Source organism: Anopheles arabiensis, chromosome 2, assembly GCF_016920715.1.
Source record: "Anopheles arabiensis isolate DONGOLA chromosome 2, AaraD3, whole genome shotgun sequence".
Lineage (NCBI taxonomy): Eukaryota > Metazoa > Arthropoda > Insecta > Diptera > Culicidae > Anopheles > Anopheles arabiensis.
Window position 1 is genome coordinate 94,016,128 of NC_053517.1, and position 23,597 is coordinate 94,039,724.

At 48.6% G+C, this 23,597-nt stretch overlaps 2 protein-coding genes and 1 long non-coding RNA gene across 6 annotated transcripts in view; 2 read left to right on the plus strand and 1 right to left on the minus strand.

The window, feature by feature from the left end:
* LOC120893924 overlaps positions 1-5,359 on the minus strand; it is a 40,580-nt gene extending 35,221 nt beyond the window's left edge. For 2 of the 4 annotated variants that reach the window (XR_005738162.1, XR_005738161.1), the window contains exons 1-3: positions 5,253-5,359; positions 4,945-5,102; positions 4,727-4,859 (exon numbers count right to left, since the gene is read on the minus strand). This is a non-coding gene — a long non-coding RNA (uncharacterized LOC120893924). Of the gene's footprint in view, positions 1-4,407; positions 4,604-4,673; positions 4,860-4,944; positions 5,103-5,252 lie in introns of those variants that run through there. The other 2 variants (XR_005738163.1, XR_005738164.1) reach the window with 2 other exon arrangements.
* The window catches only part of LOC120893923 (fringe glycosyltransferase), a 111,565-nt gene extending 92,575 nt beyond the window's left edge, over positions 1-18,990 (plus strand). The window contains exons 4-6 of the mRNA XM_040296157.1: positions 8,078-8,216; positions 17,247-17,427; positions 17,493-18,990. Of these exons, the coding sequence (XP_040152091.1) occupies positions 8,078-8,216; positions 17,247-17,427; positions 17,493-17,743 (571 nt within the window). The 3' untranslated portion in view covers positions 17,744-18,990. The remainder of the gene's footprint in view (positions 1-8,077; positions 8,217-17,246; positions 17,428-17,492) is intronic.
* Positions 18,991-20,853: 1,863 nt separating this feature from the next.
* LOC120893922 lies at positions 20,854-22,878 on the plus strand. The gene is made up of 3 exons (XM_040296156.1): positions 20,854-21,072; positions 21,143-22,390; positions 22,465-22,878. Exons 1-3 carry the CDS (start codon positions 20,981-20,983, stop codon positions 22,799-22,801), a joined length of 1,677 nt encoding a protein of 558 aa, XP_040152090.1. The 5' UTR covers positions 20,854-20,980; the 3' UTR covers positions 22,802-22,878.
* Positions 22,879-23,597: the final 719 nt, after the last annotated feature.

A 23,597-nucleotide genomic window follows, 5' to 3' on the forward strand; every position in this document is an offset into this window, starting at 1 on the left:
AAATTAATCTTAATCTAGCCAAAAGAAGCAACATCTCCTCCACCCAGGGGTGGAAGCGAAAGACGTCGAGAAGACGTACAGCAGCAGCAGCAGCAACAAGTGGCAGCATGCAGCACCGATCGTGTTTGCATTCTTTTTCACGCGTCACAGCCATGATCGTGGCACGAGAGAGAGGGGAAAGGCCAGCACAAGAAACAAACATTTGCCAAGGATTTGCATCGATGCGCTGCGCTGTTCCGTCCGTCCCGCCCGCGTTGCGATAAACACGCGTAACACGTAGGGGGAAACCTTACGGAGGGAAAAGAGACTGCCACGGTAGCGTAAGCGACGAAACGCAGCGCGCACTTTATCGGGCGAAACATAACTTTTACTACGCTACCGGCAGGAACAGCAACAACCGCGTGCGCCACCATGCCATGTTTTAAAGATATGTGCTCGTATGCATACACACACAAACACACACACACACACACACACACACACACACACACACACACACACACACACACACACACACACACACACACACACACACACACACACACACACACACACACACACAACTGTGCAGGCTGCAGGGGGTGAATAGAAGGGTATAGAACAGATGCATGTGCATGTATTTGCAAACGGCAACCGAACGGGGCGAAAAGGAAGAGGGACCAACAGCAACAACAAAAAAAGAGGAACAAAACCACACACAGATGATAAAAAAGAGATATTCGCGACCGTGTGCGACTGTGTGGGCATTGGGGGCCACTGCATAAAATATGCCTGGCATTCGCTAATTAAGACCAATTTAATCAATTCACTCTCGCTGCTGCTGCTGCTGCTGCACAGTCCTACTAAAGCTGGACCGACGTACACAACAAACAAAAAAGCACACACACACACACACACACACACACAAATCTCGCTAACAGAAAGGGGGTTAAAAAAGAGAGGCCTTTACCGCGAACAGTGAACATACATCCAGAAGACAGATAGCGGGAGGTGGAAACTGATAGCAAAGGCACACCAACAAAAAAGCCTTCAAACATGGAAAGGGTTTTCCGTGCGGTTGCGGAACCCATTTTTCACCACCACCACTGCTCGTGCGATTAAACGATCTTCGTGGCGAGAAGCAATTAATAGGTTTGGGCAAGTAGTCGAGTAGCCGGGCGACCGAAGATAGTCCGACCTGGGTCCGATCTAATGCACTGTGTCGCCTCCATGTACACGGTTGATATCGATCTTGTGTCCTGAAGAAGCCGTTCCCCTTGTGGCCAGCGATGGAAATGAGTGTTTATCTTATCCTACTGCCCACCGGGGGAAGGCTGGAACAGCTTATAATCTGCCATTAATTACGCATCTTACGCTGTCCCGAGCGAGCACATGCATTGCTTAAATTAAATGCCATACCCTGGCCGCGTCCCTTTTTCCCTATCGGGCGAGGAATAAACTTGTACCCCGATCGTACCCGATCGATTATCTGTGGCTAGCCGGCCGACGCAAAGAGAGGTATCAATTTGCGATCAGCTGAAGCGGGCTGGAACAAACCCCGTGATCTTCTCCACTTTCTGCGCGGGCTCGATGTTCAAACAAACGAAGCCATAACATGCGAAGCCCCACTCTGCCTTCCTCATTCGCCTCCAAGGACGCTACTACTACCGCGTGTACTTCCCGTTTCCGTTGTATTATCTTTTATCAGTAGCAGCAGCAGCAATAGGTAACATGGCTACATGAGGCTGGTCTTTCTTTGCATCTGCGGGCCAAAGATTACGCCTATCGCCACGCTGCTATCTCCGGCACGAAACATGCACCGCCCATTCGCCCAATCGTGTATGTTAATCAATTTCCTGTAGATGCTGCGGTGTGTGCATCTGCAGAAGAAAAAGCAGAGAAAATTGTTAGATCAACCATCGTTTTGGAGGGAGCGGGAAAAGAGCGCGCCAAAACAGACCATGCCGGCGCCTTACCGGTCTTGTACGCTACCATCTCGCTGCAGTGTGTATCACGAAGCGAATTATTATTTCCAGCTCCAGCTACACCCCAAACTGGGTGGACAAATTTATGCGCACTTTATGTGCGCATATCCTCCGACCGCCACACGACGACCGCCACTCGATTACGATCGATTATTCGATTAAGCTGCAGACGCCCACCCCAAACCCGTCTTCTAGACCGCTCTCCGGGGATCGTCAGGCCGCGCGCAGAAGAAAAGTGTGCGCTCCAGCTCCCTCCCGTCCAAAGGTTTGCTCCAACAACACGATCGCGAACCTTCAAGGCTCCCGCGTGCCCCGTTCGCCAGAAGCGATCACGACGATCATCACCAGCGGGCGGGCGGCAGCGGCGACCACCTCCCCGCGGTTCTAAAGTCGCTCGAATCCAAGCTTTCCGTTAATTATTACATATCAGGGGGCCGAGTAGCACGAACAATTTATCGGTCAGCCAGAGGTGTGGTGTGTTTACTTTCGAAACCGTGCGCCAGTTGCGATAGTGTCGACCTCGAGAACCCCGAAGGGGGGGAGGAGTGTGGTGAGTCAGAATTGGCAATAGTGCTGCCCCGAAGGCGGCACCAGCCACAACACACTCTGCACGCTAAACTGCAGCCAAACCCCCGGCCGGCCCTTCTATTTGCTCTCTAGCTCAAGGAAATTATTCCAGTCGAATGGCCACGAACGGGACACGGATTGGCAGTACGGTCCCATTTTTTGTTATTTACTGCCCTCGAGTGTAGGGCTAGCTGCGAGGGTAAAACATACACACACACACATACACAGACAGTCTTTATTGGCCACACCCGGGTTGTGCAGTGAGTACGAGACGAAAAGCATGTTCACGGTGCGGACTTATGTCGTGTACCGACGATCCGGCTGTTTGATTTCGTTTGATTTCTAGCTTCTAACACCTCATCGTGCCGGGTGTGTGTCCGTGTGTCCTTGTACACATTAGAAGTAGTTAAGAAGTGTAGCAGAGATCAATGCTGAAGTGTAGATTTATTGTGCCATTTCTTCAAGTCGACACCGAAGTGTGTGTAATACCTGTACACACTCTCTCACGGTGATCCAGTTCCATACCGGTGAGAACGAAAGCTGACCGAACCTGTTCCAACTTGGCCCGATCATGACGATAACATCCGCACAGACACAGTGCAATGTGTGCAGCCGATCAGAGCGGGGAAATGAATTTTTAATTAAGAACAATTACTTCACGCTCGGCCATTGCTGCTGATCGGAGTTATCGGCAACCACCCAGAACACAAGCCGGATCTGGTTCCAGTGTATGAATTTTACGCGCTAAAAGGTGGAAATAACTTCTCGCTGCAACATCCGATCGTGCGCGCTACCACCTTGTATGTAAAGCAATTAATTAGCTCCCGGGGTTCGCTTTTGGAGCGTTTTTTCACAATCTTTTTTCTTCTTCTTAAAACCGACCAATGCAAATTGCGATCCGATCTAGTTCGTGTGGTTCGTGGAGGTCCATAAAAGCGTCGAAACACTCCCCCCACCAAGCCGTGAACGATCACACGCAACTCAATCGCACCTCAACCGTAACCATCGGGAAAGGACATTAAAGCCAAACAAAAAAAAACAACACAAAATGCCCCGACAATCTCCCTACCGAAACGCTCAAGGCTAACGAATTGACGTTTACGAGCAGTACTGAACCCGCGGGAGGACGGCGTGAACCGTACCGAGAAATTAACTTTACGATCAACTTCACGCGAACGGTGGTGGTGGATGGTGGTCCGGGGCATCCGTTTTAGGGCACATAAAAGCTGCCGAACGGAGTACAGCCCGGGGAAGCAGTACCAGAAAGTGAAGTGCAGAATAATGGTGTGACGGGTACGGCTGTACGGGACGGCTACCGGGACGGCGTTTTGGTGTTTGCTCTTCCGAACCATCGTCACGAGCGGGGTAGAATGGCGCATGCTGTACGCGCCGAAAGCGGGACTAGAGTAACACATTCCAACACGCCCCAACACGCTGCTGCGTACAAGAAGTTGAGCAGATGACAAAACCACGGGCAGCTTTTAATGGTGCGCCACAGCACATTAAATTAGATCAACCGTTAAAAACTAAGCCGGACAACAGGAGAAAAGTTAAGATAAACGGGGGAAGAAGATTATCAAATCTAAGCTGCGGCTGACAAAAAAACATCTACGTGAATGATTTGACGATTCAGGCTAAGAAGAATGCTTGATTTTCATCGCGGCCTCACAATTACATTCGTGTCGGTCGTTATTTTAACGACAAAACTACATTTTAATGTTTCCTAAGAACATACGGCCCAGCCAGTACCACAGCTTGATCGTTTGATAGGCAGTTTGTACGATATAAACAAAAATCAGCGTGACCAGCGTGAAGTCTAGGCATTCGATCTTGCCTCTGGATATTAAGTACTTCTAATAAAGTGATCTACCGCTGTGCTGTGACACTTTTTTGGGATTTTATTCGACCCTGATCGATATCTCTAATTAAGAACCTCACTCAAACAGGTTAGAATTCCAACACATTTTGCTTATCTGAAGGAGATCAATCAGGTTCTCTTTACACATTAAAATTGATGCAACTTCAAACTCCAAATCTCAAATGTCACAGGGTTCGTTGAAGAAGAAACGATCCTATGGGAAGAATTCGGTTTTAAGTGTGTTGTAATTATAATTGAATAGCTTGGAAAACACAAATACATACATAAGATGCATAATTTGTAGGTCAATGTGTTAGGTGGGAAAACCGAATCTTACCCCATGATGATCTTCACCTGTAGTTCCTCCAAACATCTGTTCACAGCGAGCTGGAATGCATTCTCAAGCCTCGAAACTTCGCATACAGACTTCTTCAAATTGATTACAGCTTATGCAAAACGTATCATCAACCCTAGAATAAACCGAAGCGAAAGTGAAATTCGTGAAATAATATGAAATTTTCCACAAAGTATAAAACTCTGCACGCAACAACTCACCAGATGCTTCTCGGAAAGTACAGCCTGGGATCTTCTCCCACCCGGGTCAAGCTCTAATTTGCCTTATCATCATTTGGCGCGGATCATCATAGCCCTGGGGCGGATGAAACTGTACCTGTTGCTTCCTCCTCCCAGGCCACGTTGGACGTTTCGTAAATCTGGTGGAAAATTGAAATTAGTCTCGATCAACCTTCTCGATTTTTTTTGGAGGGCCATGTGATATGATTGATTGAATTTTTCCCACAACGCAACTCCGAATCGCAAAGGAGGAAAGGGAAGGTAATGGAGGACAAGAAGAAACATTTTACCCTTACACACGCACACACAGACACACACTTTTCATTATCGACCATTAGTCGGGAGTTTTTTGGTAGAACGACACCAAACGCTACGAAATTCTTCGTTTTTTTTCACTCCCCGTTCTGATCAATTCCTGTCGAAAAAATGCCCCGCGCGGGAAGTAACTTGTCCCTATCGATGGCACACACACACACACGCTCATCAACAGTAGATGAACCGATTAATCCGGATCATTCGTTGCCTTATTAGATTATTGGACACCCTTCTGCGGCTGCCTTTCGCCGCGAGACAGCTTTTAACCTTCCTCCGGAAGCCGGCACGGGAATCGAAAGAACGATCCGAAAAAGGGTTTCGAAATGAATTAGTCTCACCGTCGATTCGCTAAAATTGGCTGCGTCATCGCTACTAATCATCGCTTCACGGGAGACCACCACCTGAGGACGCACGGAGTTTGGCTCCCGAAAACTGTACACTGTTGTGTTCCAAAGCTACGCTACCGATCAAGTAGCCTAGGAGGTTGTCTACCAGTGACTACCATGATCTCGAGCATTGCTCCGGTAGCAAACACATTTTGACAGTTGTCAATTGTTTTCACCACTTCAAAACTTCCGTGTTCTTTGCAACAGTGTTCAAAACATCTTTGCCGTCTAAATTGTGAGTGTTCTGCCCGTATCGCTTTTTGAAATGACGGCCCCATCACCGGCTGCTGCTTCCGAAGTAAGCAAACTCATCGACGATGTGTTCGTCACCCAGGGCGCGGCCATCAACTGTACCGCGCTGCGCCAGCTGCTGCAGCAGCTCACCGCACAAGTACAAACCGGTGGCGGCGGTGCTGCTGGCGGTATGACCGGTGGTCCCTGCGGTTGCTGCTGTTCCGCCAGCCGGGTAACGATCGAAGGACGGGCGCTGAAGAAAATCCCCAGCCGAACGGCGAAACCCCGCCCCAGCAGCTCCAAGACGGGCGGTGTGGGCAAGGGCGGAGCTGCGGACAAGGAGCACGAAATGATACTGTCCAAGCTGCAGGCCGTCCAGACCATGCTGAAAGCGATGCAGCAGAAAATTAACAAAATTGAAGCCCGGCTGCCAAAATCACAGTCAAACGTTTCGCTGGGAAAGGGGGGCGGAGGAGGAGGAGGAGGTGGTGGACGACAGTTGTCTAAAGCGTCCAACATGCAGTTTGGGGCAGGCCGTGGCATCGGCGCATCATCGATGAAAGGGTCGGGTATGAAGAATGGCAACGGATCGAAGCTCGGTGCGGAACTGTCGGCCAGCCAGCTGATGGCGGCCAACGATAGGGCTACCGGCGAGTGCCTTTGTGCGACACGACGACGCATGCGGAATGCATCCAAACCTTCCAAAATAAGAAGATAGATTAACGTCAGCAATACATGTTCTTCATTTGATGGGCTAGTTTCAGTAGGCGCTGAAACGTTTCTTTTGGGGCAAGCATTTTGTTCCTGTAAAGATCTTGTGAACAAAAATTGTCCTGTAAAAGTCCTTTATTTTTGAGTTTTTTTTACTCCACACCGTCCTGATAAGAAGTTTTAGTAACATGGCGGAACCCAATTTAAGCGACCTGGAAGGGTTGGTGGACGACGCCATCACACTGCCCGACTGTGTGATAAACTGTACGGAACTTAGGCGACTGCTGAAGTACCTCGTCGTAGGCGTTTCGAAGGCATCGCAAGAAGTTGAAGATTTACGAACAACAATTGAAGAACGGTTCCAATCTCTCGAAGACACCATTGCGGAAGTGAAACAACCCGAAGAGCCCGAAGAACCCGAAGAAGAGGAGGAACAGGAGCAACCAACGTTGGTACAATGCGGCGTGCCTATCGTTTGTGAACCAGCAGACACACCCCCGTCACAGGAGATCCTCACAAAGGAAGTAACTTCCGAGACACTGCTCAAAGAGATCGATGAGCAGGCGTCCCAATTCCGGGAGCAAGAATCAAAGCTGCTCGCCGTGATAGGCGACCTCGAGCAGAGATTAGCGAAAGTGGAACAACTGTTCTATCAAAAGCTAGAAAACTTATCGAACGAATTCCAACAGTTCCAGGTGTCGGTGGAGACCAAACAGAACAGTCTGGAGGAAGCAACGTCGTCCGCTTCGATGCAGCAGAACATCTGCACCGCCGACCAGATGAACAAGCTGTCCGAGTTTACCGACAAGCTGAATGAACTGCAGCGCCAGATGGAGCTACTGCTGAGCCATCGGGATCAACTTCCCATGCGCATAGAAGCACTGCTGGAGGAGAAGCTGCGCGAAGGTGAACTAAGATCAAGTTCTAGCAGGAAAAGTCTCCAAACAGGTGGTAACATCAGCTCGCGGAAGAGTTCCGTGACGCCCTCGAAATCATTCTCCCAAGGTCGCATCGTAGCGGAGTCGGCCGGTACAACGCAACCGGCGATCGCGGAAACGCTGAGCTGCCTTTCCTGCGATTCGAAGAATGTCGTACAGCGCATGCGCAATGGGCGATATCTGGCCCCGAGGACTTGCGCCAAGTTGGCAGTGGTTGCGCGAAGATTGGAATCGGAAACGGAGGTTGTGCCGAGGTGGACACCGGGCGCTCGGTGGAGTCGCACGTGTGGTGGCTCGTACACGGTCGTTAAGCCGGATGAGCGTGTATTCCGACAGGTGAATGTGCGGTTCGGCAGCGAAGTTGTGGAGGAAAGCTCCGGACATGATTGTTAGGGGGAGTTGAAACGGATAATAAAACAGTTTTTTTCCCAACAACTTCTTTGTAAATGCTTAACATTTCTATTGAAGACAATTGCTAATGAATAGAATCGGTATTAATTCCTCCTTTTGTATCTTTCTTTCCCCTTTCAGATGGTGGTGTCACTTCGACGACGATAACTACGTGAACGTCCCACGACTAGTGCGAATGCTGGATGACTACAACCCAACGCAGGATTGGTACCTAGGCAAGCCGAGCATATCGTCCCCGCTCGAGATCTTTCTTGATAGTGTAAGTATTGAATGAGGCACTGTTTTGTTCTACACTTCCCTCCATCTGATGGTCGTTGAATATATTATTTTGGAATATGACATTAACGGGACATCTTCCAAAAAAGATGTCCTCGTATGGAACAATCGCAACAACTCAAAACCACGAAAAAATATGGCGACATCTTGACGCTAAGTGGATCGTTTCATCAAATTTTGCGCAAGAATTTCCCTTAATAGCTCCAACACCAATGGCGACCTAATAAATGAATCTCTCGCCCGTTATCGGTGGATCGGAACGCGGAGCACTTCGGCACTCAAAATCCAGTGGCACTACAGGGTCAGATTCCATCAAAATTCATAACCATTCCAATGTGTTTTACGTTTTTGGCCCCTCCGAATTCGATTCGGGAATACGAAGCTTTCGAAGCGCCCGGTAGTTGTGGATAACATCTCGTCCAACGGCAATCACCCCCCGTGGCGATGATGTCGAAGATGTCAGGCGACCTTCAGAGTGTGTGTTCACAATGAAACTAAACCACAACCTGTTAGTAGCCATCTGTTTGCCGGGTACACCCAAGTGGATCGATTTTCAGTCCCGACGAATATCGGAGACCACGTGAACTTGATCAGCCTGAGGAGCCTAACTTCCTATCAGTCGCAAAAGTGGCAAAAATGATATAAAATTAAACAAGAATAAACAAATCACTACCGAAGAGGTGGCGCACCGCAGGCGGTCGTCGCCCGAGACTCGTACGCAAACGTCGCACGATGATTGAGAAATGGAACCTCGAACCAGGCCACTACGACGCGATGAGCGAGAGAGAGTGAGAGAGAGAGAGTAAAGGAAGGTGACACATCGCATTTGGACTGGTCTGGTCCAGGTCCACCAGGGGGATCTGTGGGATCAAATCGAACGATCAACTGCTCTACCATATCTCGACCTCATGCTGCGTTTATGAGGCGCTTCATTCGATGCTCATATATGTGGCCTTTGATGATGTCCATAAATTAGACGAAGCTGGCCACAGCCACAACCTGCTGCCTAATGCGTAAGCTCCAAAGCCTAACGAAGTAACGTTCTTCGGGAAAGTTTGCTATTTTGTTGCGGAGTGTCTCTCTTCTCGCTTAGAGAAGACAGGTTGCCGCCCGGGGGATGGAAGAAAATTACACAAATGCGCTCGAAGGATAACAAATTAGACACATTTAGCAAACGAATGCTAATCGGGAGGACACAGTTAGGATTATGAAAATAGATCACACAATCGGTTCGGTTCGAAATTAGTCTCTCCCCTCTAAACTAAGCACGCCGGAGTACAATTTATTGCATCATTTCCGTGTTTTTTTTTTCTTCCCTGTGCTCATATCTCCGTACATGGTATCGTAAATTAAGCCTCGCTTTTGTTAAACATCCCACACCGGGTTCCGGCACTGTAACCTGGAATGGGCAAGCGAAGAAGAGGAGTATGATTTAACGCGCCCGTTAATTTAAACTATGAATTAATTCCCAATTTATCACACACCATTTGTTTGGTGTTTGCCCGTCAGGCTAACAGCATATCTTACCCTCGCGCTGGACGCCTCCAACACACAACACACACACACGCAAAACAAGCCTTACCGAATATGATTCGTCGATGACTAGGATGAGCATCAACGGGGGTGATTAGAATAAAAAATAACCTCCCGAAACGTTACGATGCGTACGAGAAACTGCGACACGAAGTCGGTAGACAGAAGACCACGTCCAAACCATGTCCCGCGGCCAAATTATAATCGATGATTTATCGGTTATGAAAATTGGAACCATTGTCTACAACCGTCATTGCCATTCGGATTGAAGAAAAGACCACCGAAAGTCTTGTTGTCTACCAACAAAAAATGACAATCACATCGGAACAACTTCTTAGTTTCTCATGGAACTCTTGAACTTTGTCTGGATTCAAAAATTTGTCCTCTCATCCTAACAAGTGCTTCTGCTCTGCGTCACACGTTGATCGTTGTTCCCATTGTTAGTGGCCACGTCTTTCTATTAAAACTGCACTTTTTCTCCCAATTGGTCCCCCTCCAATTGTTTGAATTGTTCACTTGTTTTGATCGCAAATTGAATTCCCAATTCTCAAACAATAACAAGTGGAGTGGTTTTCTGTCGGGGAAAGGAATGCGCGATCGGGAAGAAAAACCACGTACCCTACACGGACCAGAAAAAGCAGCGAGACAGACCATTGGAAATGACGCCGAAAAATGGGTAATTTCAAGTGGTTAGGCTTGTTTTTTTCGGGGCGAGACTGAGAGAAATTGGAGCTAATTGGATGTCACGGCGCATGGTTCAATCATTTATTCCTGCTGATTGGATGCTTTGAGGGTCCGTCGCGCGGGAAATGGTGTTCGATCATTGTTTTGTGAGCCATCGCTAATTAAAAGAAGCGGGCGCTCATTCTACAACTCCTTGCCACGCTACCACTACAGTTAATCACACCAATCCTTCGGGGCATCATCATTTAATTTCTTCACTCGTCCCCGTTACCCCGCGAGGGGTTTTTGCCTTATGAAATTGATAACAATACATTACCTCCAAGAAGGTTGCGTCTATTGGTGAGCTTGGCGATTGGCTAGCAAATCCCGCAACCGGCCGGGTCCAATAAAGATCCCGTAGCAGCGCCTTCCTTCTTGCCGTAATCAAATTGTGCGCTAGCTCTATTCCAAAAGCCCGCGCAAAGTTAGGCTCCTCTGTTAGGAGAATTTTAATGACCCGCGCGTCAGCGATTCGATGTCGAATTAGATTTTTATGAGCTCTTTCTCTTCCTCGCTTCGCTTGCGCATCGAATGGCGGCGCCCTTTTTAAGTTTGCAGCATGCCAGCATGCCCCTAACACACACATAGGACGCTGACCTGCGCTGCTAGAGGGAAGACACGTTGCGAAGACGACGCAAGGGAAAAACGTTTCACACCATACCGTTGCTGTGTCTGAAAACTGTTTCTCCTGCGCTTTCTTCCTAGTTCCTGCCGGGTTATTTTCGGGAAGACACACAAGTGTCGACGAACGGGCCAGCGAATGACCGTGGAGTAGAATGGAAATTAGCACCTCTTCTCGATACACCGAGAAGCGAACCTAATTAACGGCATCAACCATCCTAAATGGGCCGCGTCGAGTCGAGGACGTATTGGGGGTTGGGATTATCGGACACGGGCAGAAGAAGACAGATTTATGGTTGCGTACATGCTAAGGCCGCGTACATCGGTTTGATCCGATCCGATCCGATGAAGATGATGATGATGATCCAACGGATCCAGTGATACGGACGATTGCTATAACGCGATTTTCGATACGATCGATGACTTGGTTGGAGTTGACGGATTGATCGTAAAAGTGTTAGGAAAGGATCTCTTGGTCGCCCCACTTGGGCTGCTACCTCTGTGCGAGAGACCCCTCTTCTTGGGGTCAATTCTTGGTAGATTTTAATTGACTGATCACATCTTTTGGTGCACTATTTCGTTTTTCGAACCTTAAAAATGAAGCAAAAAAAAAGCAAGCAAGCCGCCACTAAGTTCTTGGTAAGGAAGGGAGCTGACATGTGCGACGAACTCGATCTCGTCATCTGAATACTGCACCTACGCTCCTTTCACCAGCACAACGGGTCCAACAACCGGGGTGCGCACACAAATCACACCGCAACAAATTGCATGTTATTACCCGTACATTTCCCGTCCGCGCGAACAATTGGCCATCCCATGGCTAACTCTCCTGTACTAGTGTACTCTCGAAGGGAAAATTATGCCCACAATTACGCGCACAAATCTTCACTAGCCAGCTGAAGCAGCTCTGAAGCTCTAACGCTACGCTAAACCGATCAGACGGCGTAGTCTTGCGGACTCTGTCCCACAAACCGTTCCTGTTGCGCAATAAAAGGCAGTGCTGGTGCTTTGGAATTAAACATTTTCCGCAGCTAAGGGCCCGCGATCTCGAGCGTTCCCTTTTTCCCTCCGTTTTTTAGTGCTCTTTTCCTCTCTCTCTCTCTCTGAATGCGGAGCAAATTTCTTCGCATTCAATCACTAACACACGGGGGACCGGACGGTATTTGATCCGTTCATTTCCACCACACCCCGCTCTCTGCTTTCCCGCGGCTTTAGACCCTGTGATGAAACATCCCAGATCCGGACAAACAAAAAAAAACGAGGCAACGAACCGAGAGCTGAAGTGGGCAATTGATTTTGACGTTTCCGACATCCATCATAATCGCGGGCGCGCGCGCTCGCTCTCTCAGAAAGAATGGAGCTGAGGCTGCACTGCCCATTCCGTCAATCAGGTTCGTTGTCTGTGCGTCAGTGTTACTAGCACCAATTACATTGCGTCCAGGCATGTGCTCTAGGTGCGCGGCACAACTCCCCTTTCCCTCCTTAAGCTCAATTCTGCTATGTTTGTTGCTTTTTTCACCGCGCGGAAGTAGCCACCGATTGGCGCAAAAGGAGAGACAGAGGACAGAGGGAGAAAGAAGAGAGAAACTGCAAGATTGACAGCATCCGAGAAGCACGTCGTCACCAAAACCATCGCGCCATCCGGTGCGTTGCTCATTATTTCCCAAAGCCTCGAATGCCTTAGGTACCACCGGAGTGAGCGCTAGATCGCATCACAAACTTCGCTCTCGATCTTTGAGTCAATTCTCGACGACGACGTAAAGTTTGATTTTTATTCCAAACCGGCCCATTTGGGCGGTGTAATTGATGAGAAAGCAGGAAGCAACAGTTCATTTGTGCTTCTGGCTTACGAAAGCCGGAAACATTTTGGGCGCTTTTTTACCCCTAGATCTTTCGGGCGTAGATAAGAAACGTACCTTTAATCTTCATTTTCGAATTTTCATGACAGAGGCGCACGAGGATCGAGTGCGAAGAAAGGTCAACCCTAATTGTGGTTGCTCCCCACAAATACCCAACACTGCGATTGCTCCCTGTCACGTTCATTTATAACAGATTTTGAGGCAGAAATTGGATTACGAAACGAGTTTCTTTTTTGCTGTGTGTGTGTATCCAACCTAATCAGTCGTTCAGATCGCAAGTCCGGTAGCCAACAATTCGGACAAGGCACGCCGGACCGACTGTTCGACAGGACAGTTACAGCGCGTTTTGCATCGCAAAACAGGCCTATCTTTAATCTACCCCGTCCGCGGCCATTGACACAGAGGAAGCTGTTGATTTGATCCATTAGTCATTCTGCTGCGATGGAGCACTGCGGCACTGAGCATGCATCAGATTGTGTCCTGTGCGTGTTGATCCTTAGAGGGGGGGTAGTCAATTTGAGAGCTTCGGCCCCAACGATCACACTGGGGAAGATTGCGGCGTCACGTCACCATCCGTGGGTTCTCCTAACGCACAGGACGTGCAGTCCCCCAAATGCTCGGGATAAGCCCCGTGAGGGCTTATTATGACGATCATCTCGTGCAGTTCTCTCCGAAATTTAAACCGAACGTAATTTTGGAGTCCGTGCCGCGTTCCGAAATGTGTCGCCAAGAGCGAAAAACATGAAATGTTGATCGTCAGCTCGCCAGTGTGCAGGAAACAGGAAAGCGTCAACAATGGGAAGGAGGATATGAATAATGACAACACCGCAACGCCACACACGATTTGAGTGGTTTCGGGTTGGAGCAGGAAATGGCATCGCAACTCGAGCTCCGGACGCCGAGCTGCGAATGGTACACCAACACTTGGCGTAATTGTCAAACGGGAGATCGCTTCGAGGTGTGAATTCAGAAGGTCTTCAGAGTGTTCTCAAGAATAAGCGATCAACTCCGGGCAGTCCGGATGAGGGTTTTTGTTGTGAAGACAGGTTGGAAGTGGTTTTGGCAGTCATTCACATGTACTTTGCATGCAAATGTTACTGGCAAGCATTGAAGATATATTCGAATGTCGTCTGGACATCGGGGATATAACGCACCCGCGTCCTGCTAATACTATCGATGATTAATTGACAGGGAGTTACCCACCGCCTCACTCCAGCAGTGGCAACTCAGCTAGAGACAGTAAGCCATCGATTGATTGGACAAATCAATCAAGCACCCCCTGGTCGTTAAGCCGACACAAGGGAAGACAATGCTGCTGGTACTATAAATCGACAGAATGGCCCGTCTACGCCTGGGGAAGACGACTTTGAATTCTTTACCAATCTAATGGCTTGTTTAATTCAATTAAAAGGCCCTCTTTACGTACCATCTCTCTCTCTCAATCTCTTTACTTTTCTTTGCCGAGACAGAGGCACACATTTACATGCCGAAAATATGAAAAATGACCTCCGCCACTTCTCCGGTTGATTGACGGGTCGTCGTCGTCGTCGTTGTCGTTCGGAAACGATGACTGACAGTGTCCGGTTGTCCGGTGTGGTACGGTGCGGTCAATTTAAATCGTTCCGAGAGTGCATGTGTACACCACAGAGAGTTAAGGGATGATCCCTTTATAACGTCCTTTTAGGGTATTTGTTTTAAGAGGGGGACAGAACTGTACAAAGACAATGGCAATTCTCTTCCATCAGAGCATTCCACCGACCTGCATATTATGTCAATCCCGGAATGGTGCGCTCGTAAATCATTGACCGAATTTATGCACTTCAATTGCGGGATGGAAACGGGACCTTCAGAGATTTAAGGCGCGCGCGCGCGCGACTGCTCATGGCATTTCTCAAGCACACTTAGCGGGCTCAACTTTTCACCGACCGGCCAATTTCACCCGGGCCCAATATTGACTCGGGTTTGGTGTCGTCCGACCCAGGCCAGCAGACCTCATTCTCCCACTCAAAGCATCATTGTTTATGTGTGTCATCGATGTCTTTTGTGGCATTTGTTTTATTTAACTTTGCCCCCCTCTTCCCCTCCCTCTGGATGCTCATGCTCACCGCCTTCAGCGCAAAAAATGGGAAGCTTCTCAAACGAACTTCAAGCTGACGAGAGAGAGATGATGAGCTTCCAGCAGCTCCTCACCAAAGTCAAACAAACAAAGTCATCTGGATCTGGCGGATGGACGTACGTACGCCGGCCTCTGTCGGTCGGTCCCGCACTTGCCGAGTGCCCTCCTGTGCAGTTGCACCAGTGGCAGCACCTCGACCAGCGAAATGATGAAGTGAATGATAAATAAACCATACGGCATATGGGGTAGAGGTGATCTTTGTAGGACGACTACCCCCGCTTCCGCTCCCTTCCCGTCACTCACACGTCCTAATAATGGGACGACACACACACATCACGAGGATGAACAACAGGAGGCAGGGCGCTTCTACTTTTCTTTCCTATAGCGCATTTTTTCTCAAAAAAAAAAAACAAAAACATAAACGAACAAAATAAATAATTCAACACACGCCTCACCGCCACACGGGGGCAGCCACAAGAGTGTGTGCGGCGCAAACTGAATGACTTTCGGAAGATGACGAGGAACCCTCACCGGCCATCCCCCCATATGATGCTGCGAAATGGTGAGAAAAGATCGGCGGTTTTGGATCGGACACGCCGAGATTGCCGAGATGATGGTTTCCGCTGTCCTCCTTCCATTCTTCCCTGTTGCTCCCCTGTTTTACTGACGACACTTTCAAACATCGCAACTTGCTTCCTTTTAGAGACCGTATATGGCTATAGCTGTCGCTATGTATGCGTGAGTATGTCCGCAAAAATTATAATTCATCGCACACAACATGCGAATGGTGTAACAAAACTTTGCCCAGCGCGAGAGATCGCGCGAATGTGGGAATATGGGATCAGAACAAAACAGCAGCACACAGCAGCCCTCTGCAGCATCATCATAAAGGTATCATGAATAAAGATCGTCCCAACGATCGATCAATCGAATCTGCTGAACTTTTCGAGGCACCAGAGCACGACGTTTGTTACGTTATCTTTGGCTCCGATGGAATAGCGACGAGTGCGCGATCGGAATCAGCGCCACAAGAGAGAGAGAGAGAGAGAGAGAGAGAGAGAGAGAGAGAGACAGGCCAACTGCGACATGATCACGAAACAAGAGCTTAAATTTTGGAGCTTTTGTTTTCGCTTGACGTACACACAAACCCAACGATGGGACACTAAAAGTGGAGATTACCAAAAAAGGATACAACATTTACTACAGAACAGTGAAGTTCTAAATATGGAGCAGTGGTTGATATTATTATCTGCCCCGCGCAAAGTTCAACTTCAACAAGAGTGCCCAAGAGATCTTAATCTGTCGATCAAAAAGGTGATAATGATTGGTGGCGCAATTGAGGCATGGTTGTAACGGGGGGGGGGGGAGTCAAATTCCTGCTTGTTATCTTTACACGTTAAATGATTTAAACTTCTTATTTTTGGTATGATCAATGCATTTCCAAAGAGTTTTTTTGAGTGAAATCCTTTTCTTGAAAGTGAGCCTAGATATCTGAGGTTTGCTGCTTCTTTGCATGGTGAAGTTTTAGATCCCAAAGGATCTTAGTTCAGACTGCAAGTTTTGCCGAAAAGAGAGCCTGGACATCTGAGATACATTTATAAGCACTAGCATACCTGCTTCTATTAGAAAGCCCAACTACAACTGTTCTTCAGATCTTTCGAAGAAAACAATACCGATGTTAGGTATTGTCATCCAAATGAAGAATTTTATCATTGGAACGAGATGATCAATTGGAGAGCAAATTAGTTGGATAAACAGTGGCGAAGAACAATGAACAGAGCATCCTCCTCCAATAACGTATTGATCTAAGACGATCGCGAATGATCGCCAATACTTTGCAGCGAATGAATAAACAACCTTTTCGACTACACGTCCCAACACAGGATGTCAACTCATATTCGTCCCAAACCCCAAGCAACGTTAGTAAGAACGTTTGAAACAATCCCGCCGTACGGCACCCGTCCGAGGCCGTCTTGCTGACGTGCACGATCGTAAATATTTGTGCGCCTGCACCCTGTGTCACCCTCAATTCAGTCTCAATTGATTCGCCCAATCAACTCTCATCAGCGCGCAAACCGCGTCGTGCGCGAAATATTCAGACCACAGACACCATTTAACCTCGTTTCTCAACCGCTCCCTGTGTTTCTTCTCTCTTTAACAGACCAAAACATCGACGGAAGTGAACAAGAAGGTAACGTTTTGGTTCGCAACCGGTGGCGCTGGATTTTGCGTAAGCCGTGCCCTTGCGCTGAAGATGATGCCGATCGCTGCTAGCGGGAAGTTTGTAGCGATCGGGGACAAGATTCGCTTTCCGGATGACGTTACGATGGGCTTTCTTATCGGTAAGTTGGTGCAACACTGCTCGCACATTGCCACAAACGCTAACATGCTGCTTTTTTTTCAACAGAACACATCCTGAAGGTGCCACTGACCGTGATCGATGCGTTCCATTCCCACCTGGAACCGATGGAGTTTATCCGGCCGGAAACGTTCCACGATCAGGTTTCGTTCAGCTACGCCCGCATGCGCAACGAGTGGAACGTCGTGAAGGTGGACGGTGGTTTCGACCTGAAGACGGACCCGAAACGGATATACTCGCTCCACTGCTATCTGTATCCGTTCTTCAGCATCTGTCCCAAGTCGATAAGACGGCGATGATGAAGAGGATGATGCCGACCCCGGGGCAGGACACACGCCAAACACGCCATAGCACACAGTCTGCACCGTACTGACGGACGGAGCGCCACTGAATGAAACACAGCAGATAGAGCCAAATCAAAGGATTAAGATTACGACGAAACCGTGTTGCAGATGGGAGGCAGAGGTATCAACGCCCGATGTTCTCTGGATGCGTAATGTAATGCGCACTCGAAGGAAGTGATTGTATAGAGAAGGCAGCAGCAATGTGCATACTATTATACTTTGAAAAAAAAACTGTGATCGAGAGAAGAAAGGGTAAGACAGAATTGAAGTTGAAAACAGGCAATAGTAAGAAGCAGGTGGTAGGTGTAAGACAACAATTGACAATAGTAAACGGTTAATGTGCAAAAGAAGAGATCACGCAATACTAAAAGCAAGATGTTAATAGGACCATAAAATAACACAAGAACATAAAAGTGTGTAAAAAGTATAGGAAAAACCTCTCAACTATATTTATGTTGAACAGAACAAGGAAACTCAATGTATACAAAAGAGTGTGAGTGGGTGTGTGTGTTTTTGTTTTACATACAAAAAAAAACTACACTGTAAAACACTCAAAAACCAACCAATTGCGCGCTGGGTAAAGGGACGATTAACGTTCCTTATTTACTTTGTTTATTACACAGCCATGTGCTGAATAATTGGATCGATGGAAACCAACGATGCATGCTGCCAACGATCGATTATCAGTCTAGTCTTCAGCGTGTAGAGCATAGGCATAGTTAAGACGCTGCTGGTTTGAGTGTGAGGAAGATGGTACACTCAGCACAAGGGGGGTCTGTACGTTCAGGCTTCAAACAGACGTCTTCCAACACGACGACGAAAGGGGAAGAGTGATTTGAAATCAAACCCTTTAGCGTGTGTTCTTGTTTTAGTCGATTAATCGGAAAACGTGTACATATTTCACCACTATGTTTAGCGAGCCGCCGACGGTGAGTGTGAGAGCTGGCGGCGGATTTTAGTGCTAAGTTTGTTATCGAAGAATAATCTGTCAAATTGTCGATAGGTAGGGTAAGCACAGCGAGGGATTGTTTGAAGCAAGCAGGACTATAAAAAGTGTAGCAAAAGTAATGGAAACTAACGGACTAGCTAAAGGGATGTATGCTTGTATAGCAACTGTACAGTGCGATGAGTACGGTTTTGTTAAGTGGATTGTTCAAAACAAGTTGTAAACATAAAATAAAAAATGGTGATATCAAAATGTATACGGTGTGCTTTTATCAACTGGAATGATTCCTTCTGTCCGAACATGATTCTAAACTGACCCCATTCGGCAAGACCCTGATAGTCAGCACAGATTCGACCAAACTTCTTGGTCGCAAAAATCTTGGTCGCAAACATCTTGGTCGCAAAAATGTTGGTCGCAAAAATGTTGGTCGCAAAATTCTTTGTCGAAAAATTCTTAGTGTGGAAATACACGAACCGAGATTTTCGCGGTAGCGAGAAAATCGCGTATGACTTGTAGTGCCAATTTTGTTAGGCCGCAAATACACGACGCGCGTTTCCGCGCCCGCGGAAACGCGTATAACAATCCAGCCATAGAAATGAAATGTCATTCGAACGCGCTACCGCGGAAACGCAGAGATGCTCAGCTGGATATCTCTGCGGAACTGTTATACGCGTTTGAACGCGCCCGCGGAAACGCGCGTCGTGTATTTGCGGCCTTATAAAATCAGACAGGCGAGATAATCGCGGTTCGTGTATGAACTCATCCGAGGTCTGGTGACGATTGAATGTGCTAAGATGAATAATTTTGTTTTATTAATCTGCGAATAAACGATAAATTAATAAAAATAAACGGTTTGCGCTACCTCGAAAATCTCAGCAATAACGAAGTTGGGTATCTCTGCGAAACAGCAGGCGTGATTGGAGGCGCGAAAGTTTTGACTGTCCAACTGTTCTACAACTGTTAAGGCCGGGCTACATTGATCGTACTCGCAAGTGTAATTTTGATTTTCACTAGCGCATCTGGCGGCGGCGAGTACACTTGCGAGTACGATCAATGTAGCCCGGCCTTTAGGCTGGAAATAGACGAACCGAGATCATCGCGGTACCGCGAAATTCGCGTATGACTTGAGCTGTCAATTATGTTATAAAATCTGACAGATAGGCGAGATAATCGCGGTTCGTGTATGGAACCATCCGAGGTCTGGTGACGATTGAATGTGCCAAGAAGAAATATTTTTCTATCAATTTGCGAATCAAATTATTTATTTCACATAGTTTGTGCAAAATAAAATACAAAACTCATTTCTCGACACGAGTTTTCACACAAATCCGCCAGGAAAAGTAAAAATAATCGGTTCGCGCTACCGCGAAAATCTCAGCAATACCGAAGTTGGGTATCTCTGCGAAACAGCAGGCGCGATTGGAGGCGCGAAAGTTATGACTGCCCAACTGTTCTCCAACTGTTATAAACAAGGCGCGAATTTCGCGGTACCGCGACGATCTTGATTAGTGTACATATTTCAAGTCTTAAATTAAGCAAGATTGATGTGATTTGCTTGTACGCGGGAATTCGAGATACGCTGTATTTTGTGACCGTTTTCGATCCCTATTAATAGTGTATCTCGGAGACCGACTGTCGATGGCCCCACAATAGGAATGATTTTTTCTTCAATTCTGCTCTTTCTTCTGACACATGTCGTTGCATGAATTCGTGCCAATTCTACTATTGAAAAGCATAATCATTTAGTGTAGATAATGCAACTTACCAAATACAACAGCTTTCTTCCGTTTTTGTTTACTTCACCGGCGCGCGCCACCGCAGAACCAGAAGCACAGTATTTGCATGTTAAACTGAAGATACTGCTGCGTAAAACAGCAAGACACTCTCATTGCTCAACAACTACACGTAGTTCACCCATGTTTTCAGCAAAATACTAACTGAAACCATTACTTTTTCACAATTAAAAACAACACTACGTCTTTCGTAGAAGGAACCACAACATTTGGAAAATGGCTTGACAGCAAGCGCATCATTACCACAGTACACGTGGCTTTCGCTATTCTCCACCAGATGGCATTCGCTGCCCGTTCGCTCCCGCTTGACGTTTCCACCTATTGTTTACAAAACAATCTCACGTGCGGATCTGTCACGGCACCAGCACCGCAGCGCCCGGCAACCGCCAGCTGCAGTCAGCTGCATTTCAATAGTTTCCAATTATTGCTAGTAATTTCATTCCCCCTTGCCAAATGGAAGGTAATGCCGCACCGACCGAACCGCCGGTGTGCAACATCGACAAGCGACCGGAGAACCAAACGTACATTTCGGCATGGCGTGACAGGTAAGCGTCGCGCACCCGATGTGTCGGCAAGTCTCAACAAACAATCCCCCCACTGCACTCTCCACCGCAGGTCCGAGTTCCAATCGGTGTATGAAAAGATATTCAACTCCCGCCCGGACGACATCGAAACGAAGGAGGAGGCGCTCCGGTGGCTCAAGATGTGGCGCACCCGGCAGATGAAGGAGGTCCCGATCTGTGTTCGCTGCACGTTCCAAATACTCGAGGCACAGGTGTTCGATCTGCGCAGCCAGCGGGCCGCCAGTGACGAGGCGGGCAACGCCATGGAGATTAAAAACATCTACGCCGGTGCGTTCACGCGCTTCATCAACTTTCTCACCGAGGGCGGGGGCACGCGCAAGAAAAGCATTGCCGATTCGGTGCGCGAGATCGGCATCGAGACGTACCTGGTCGAGCTGCGGCATCTGTGTGCGCATCGGTCCGTCTCGATCTCGATCGACGTGTTCCGCCGGTCGGCCCAGTACTGTATGGATTGGCTGAAGCGGGCGTACTGGCAGCGGGAGCTGTCCGGCATGCAGCCGGTCAGTCTGACCACGCTGAAGTACTGCTACGTGGCGGAAGATCAGCTGCCGGACATGAGCGTCATCCTGCGGACGTACGACGCCGTGACGGCGGCACGTGTCCGCCGAGCGTACACGCTGGAAATGGCCATCGAGAGCGTGGGGCTGGCGGAGGCAGAAACGAAGCTGCTGGAAGTGCACGCGCAAGAGCATCGGTCCGTCCGGTTGCCGGTGATCGTGCGGCAAACGGTACGGTTGCTGAGGGAATTGCCGCTACCGGCCACCCAGACCGCTGTGAATGCTGTGTGCAAGGCCGTGCTTGAGCACTGTAGGCGCATGTTTGAGGATGCTGTTCGGTACGGGGACGACGAGCAGGTACCCTTGGGCAAGATACACTCGGAGCTGTTCCAGACGCTTGCGGCCATGGGCTGTCTGCAGACGTTGTTTGAGCAGTTGATGGTGATTTGTGAGCAGGATCAACCGGTCACCGCCACCGGTCAGGAGGATCAGCGCCCGTGGGCAAAGTATTGGGCGCATCGGATCGCGTTCGCGTACCAGCTGCTGAAGGAGTTTAAGAAAGCGTGCCGCACGTGGCCCGCGGAACGGTTGGGCCGGTTCGGTGGTGCGCAGCGCAATCTTCTGGCCAAGCAGTGGTACGCCGGGCGGTTAAAGTCGGCCGTCGATCAGCATCTAATGTTGGGCTTTTCCGTCGACTGTCCCTGGCACATGAAGCTGTCCCGAGCGTACGTCCTAGCGCGGCTAACGGCGATGAACGAGCACACGAAGGACATTGTGCCGGTGTAAGTGGAGCGTGCAGATTGAAAAAAAATAGTAATTATTAATATTTACACTCTCCTTTGTTTCTCCAATTTAGACTACTTACCCTACTGGAACCACCACTTTCGCCGTCGCAGCAGCAAAAAATTCGCAAACTAACGGAGGTGTACAATTCGGACGCTCTTCCCACAACTGGCACCAGCGGAGCCAAAGGGAAGGCAAAGGGCTCTGGCAACGAGACGAAAGACACGGATGCGGAAAAGGTTTACACGGCGGACGATGTGATGGAAGTGGTGGCAAAGAAGCGAACGCACTGCAAACAGATGGAAGTCGGCACGTGCCTCAGCAAGAAGGTGAAACGATACGGCCCGTGGACCGATCCGGACGTAGAGGTGGACTGGAGTACCTATCCGCTCGGGTCGTGCCCCACGTAAATGTGTAAGAAAAATACATTCTTTAAACTGGAAATCCACCATCGGCAAATAAATAAAAGTGAAATTTAATGTAAAAAAAAAAAGAACACCCAGATTCCAATTTGTTTTGCTCCGCTCCACACTTCTCCAAAATTTCAAACCAAAACGACAACTGAAGCTGAATGACGTTTGGGTGGGAACATTTGGTGTTTCGTTTAGTGATGGGTAAAGTTGGCAAAACATCCGGAGTCAACTCCGATCCGACTCCGGAAGATCTCAGCCTTGCATTATTCGGAGTCGACCGGAGACATTCGGAGTCCGGCTCCGATTCCGGACGACACCGAATGATTCCGGGCGACTCCGAACGACTCTGAATGCCTCCGAGCGACTCCCATCCGACTCCAATAAATTCGGAATCGGCTTCGAAAGATAGGTCCATCCTGCATTATCCGGATTCGTTCGGAGTCGTTCGGAGTCGGAGTCGTCCAGAGTCATTTGGAGGCCGACTCCGAACGACTCCGTACGACTCCGACTCCGAATGACTCCGAATGACTCCGGGCGACTCCGGATAACTCCAAGTGACTCCGATCCGACTCCGGTGAATTCGGAATCTACTCCGGAAGATAGATCCGCCCTGCATTATTCGGATTCGTTAAAAGTCGTTCGGAGTCGTTCGGGTTCGACCGGAGGCTTTCGGAGTTGCAATCGTCCGGAGTCACTCGGAGTCAATCGGAGTCGGAGTCGTTCGGAGTCGACCGGAGTTATTGGAAGTCGGAGTCATCCGGAGTCGTTCGGAGTCGGAGTCATTCGGAGTCGT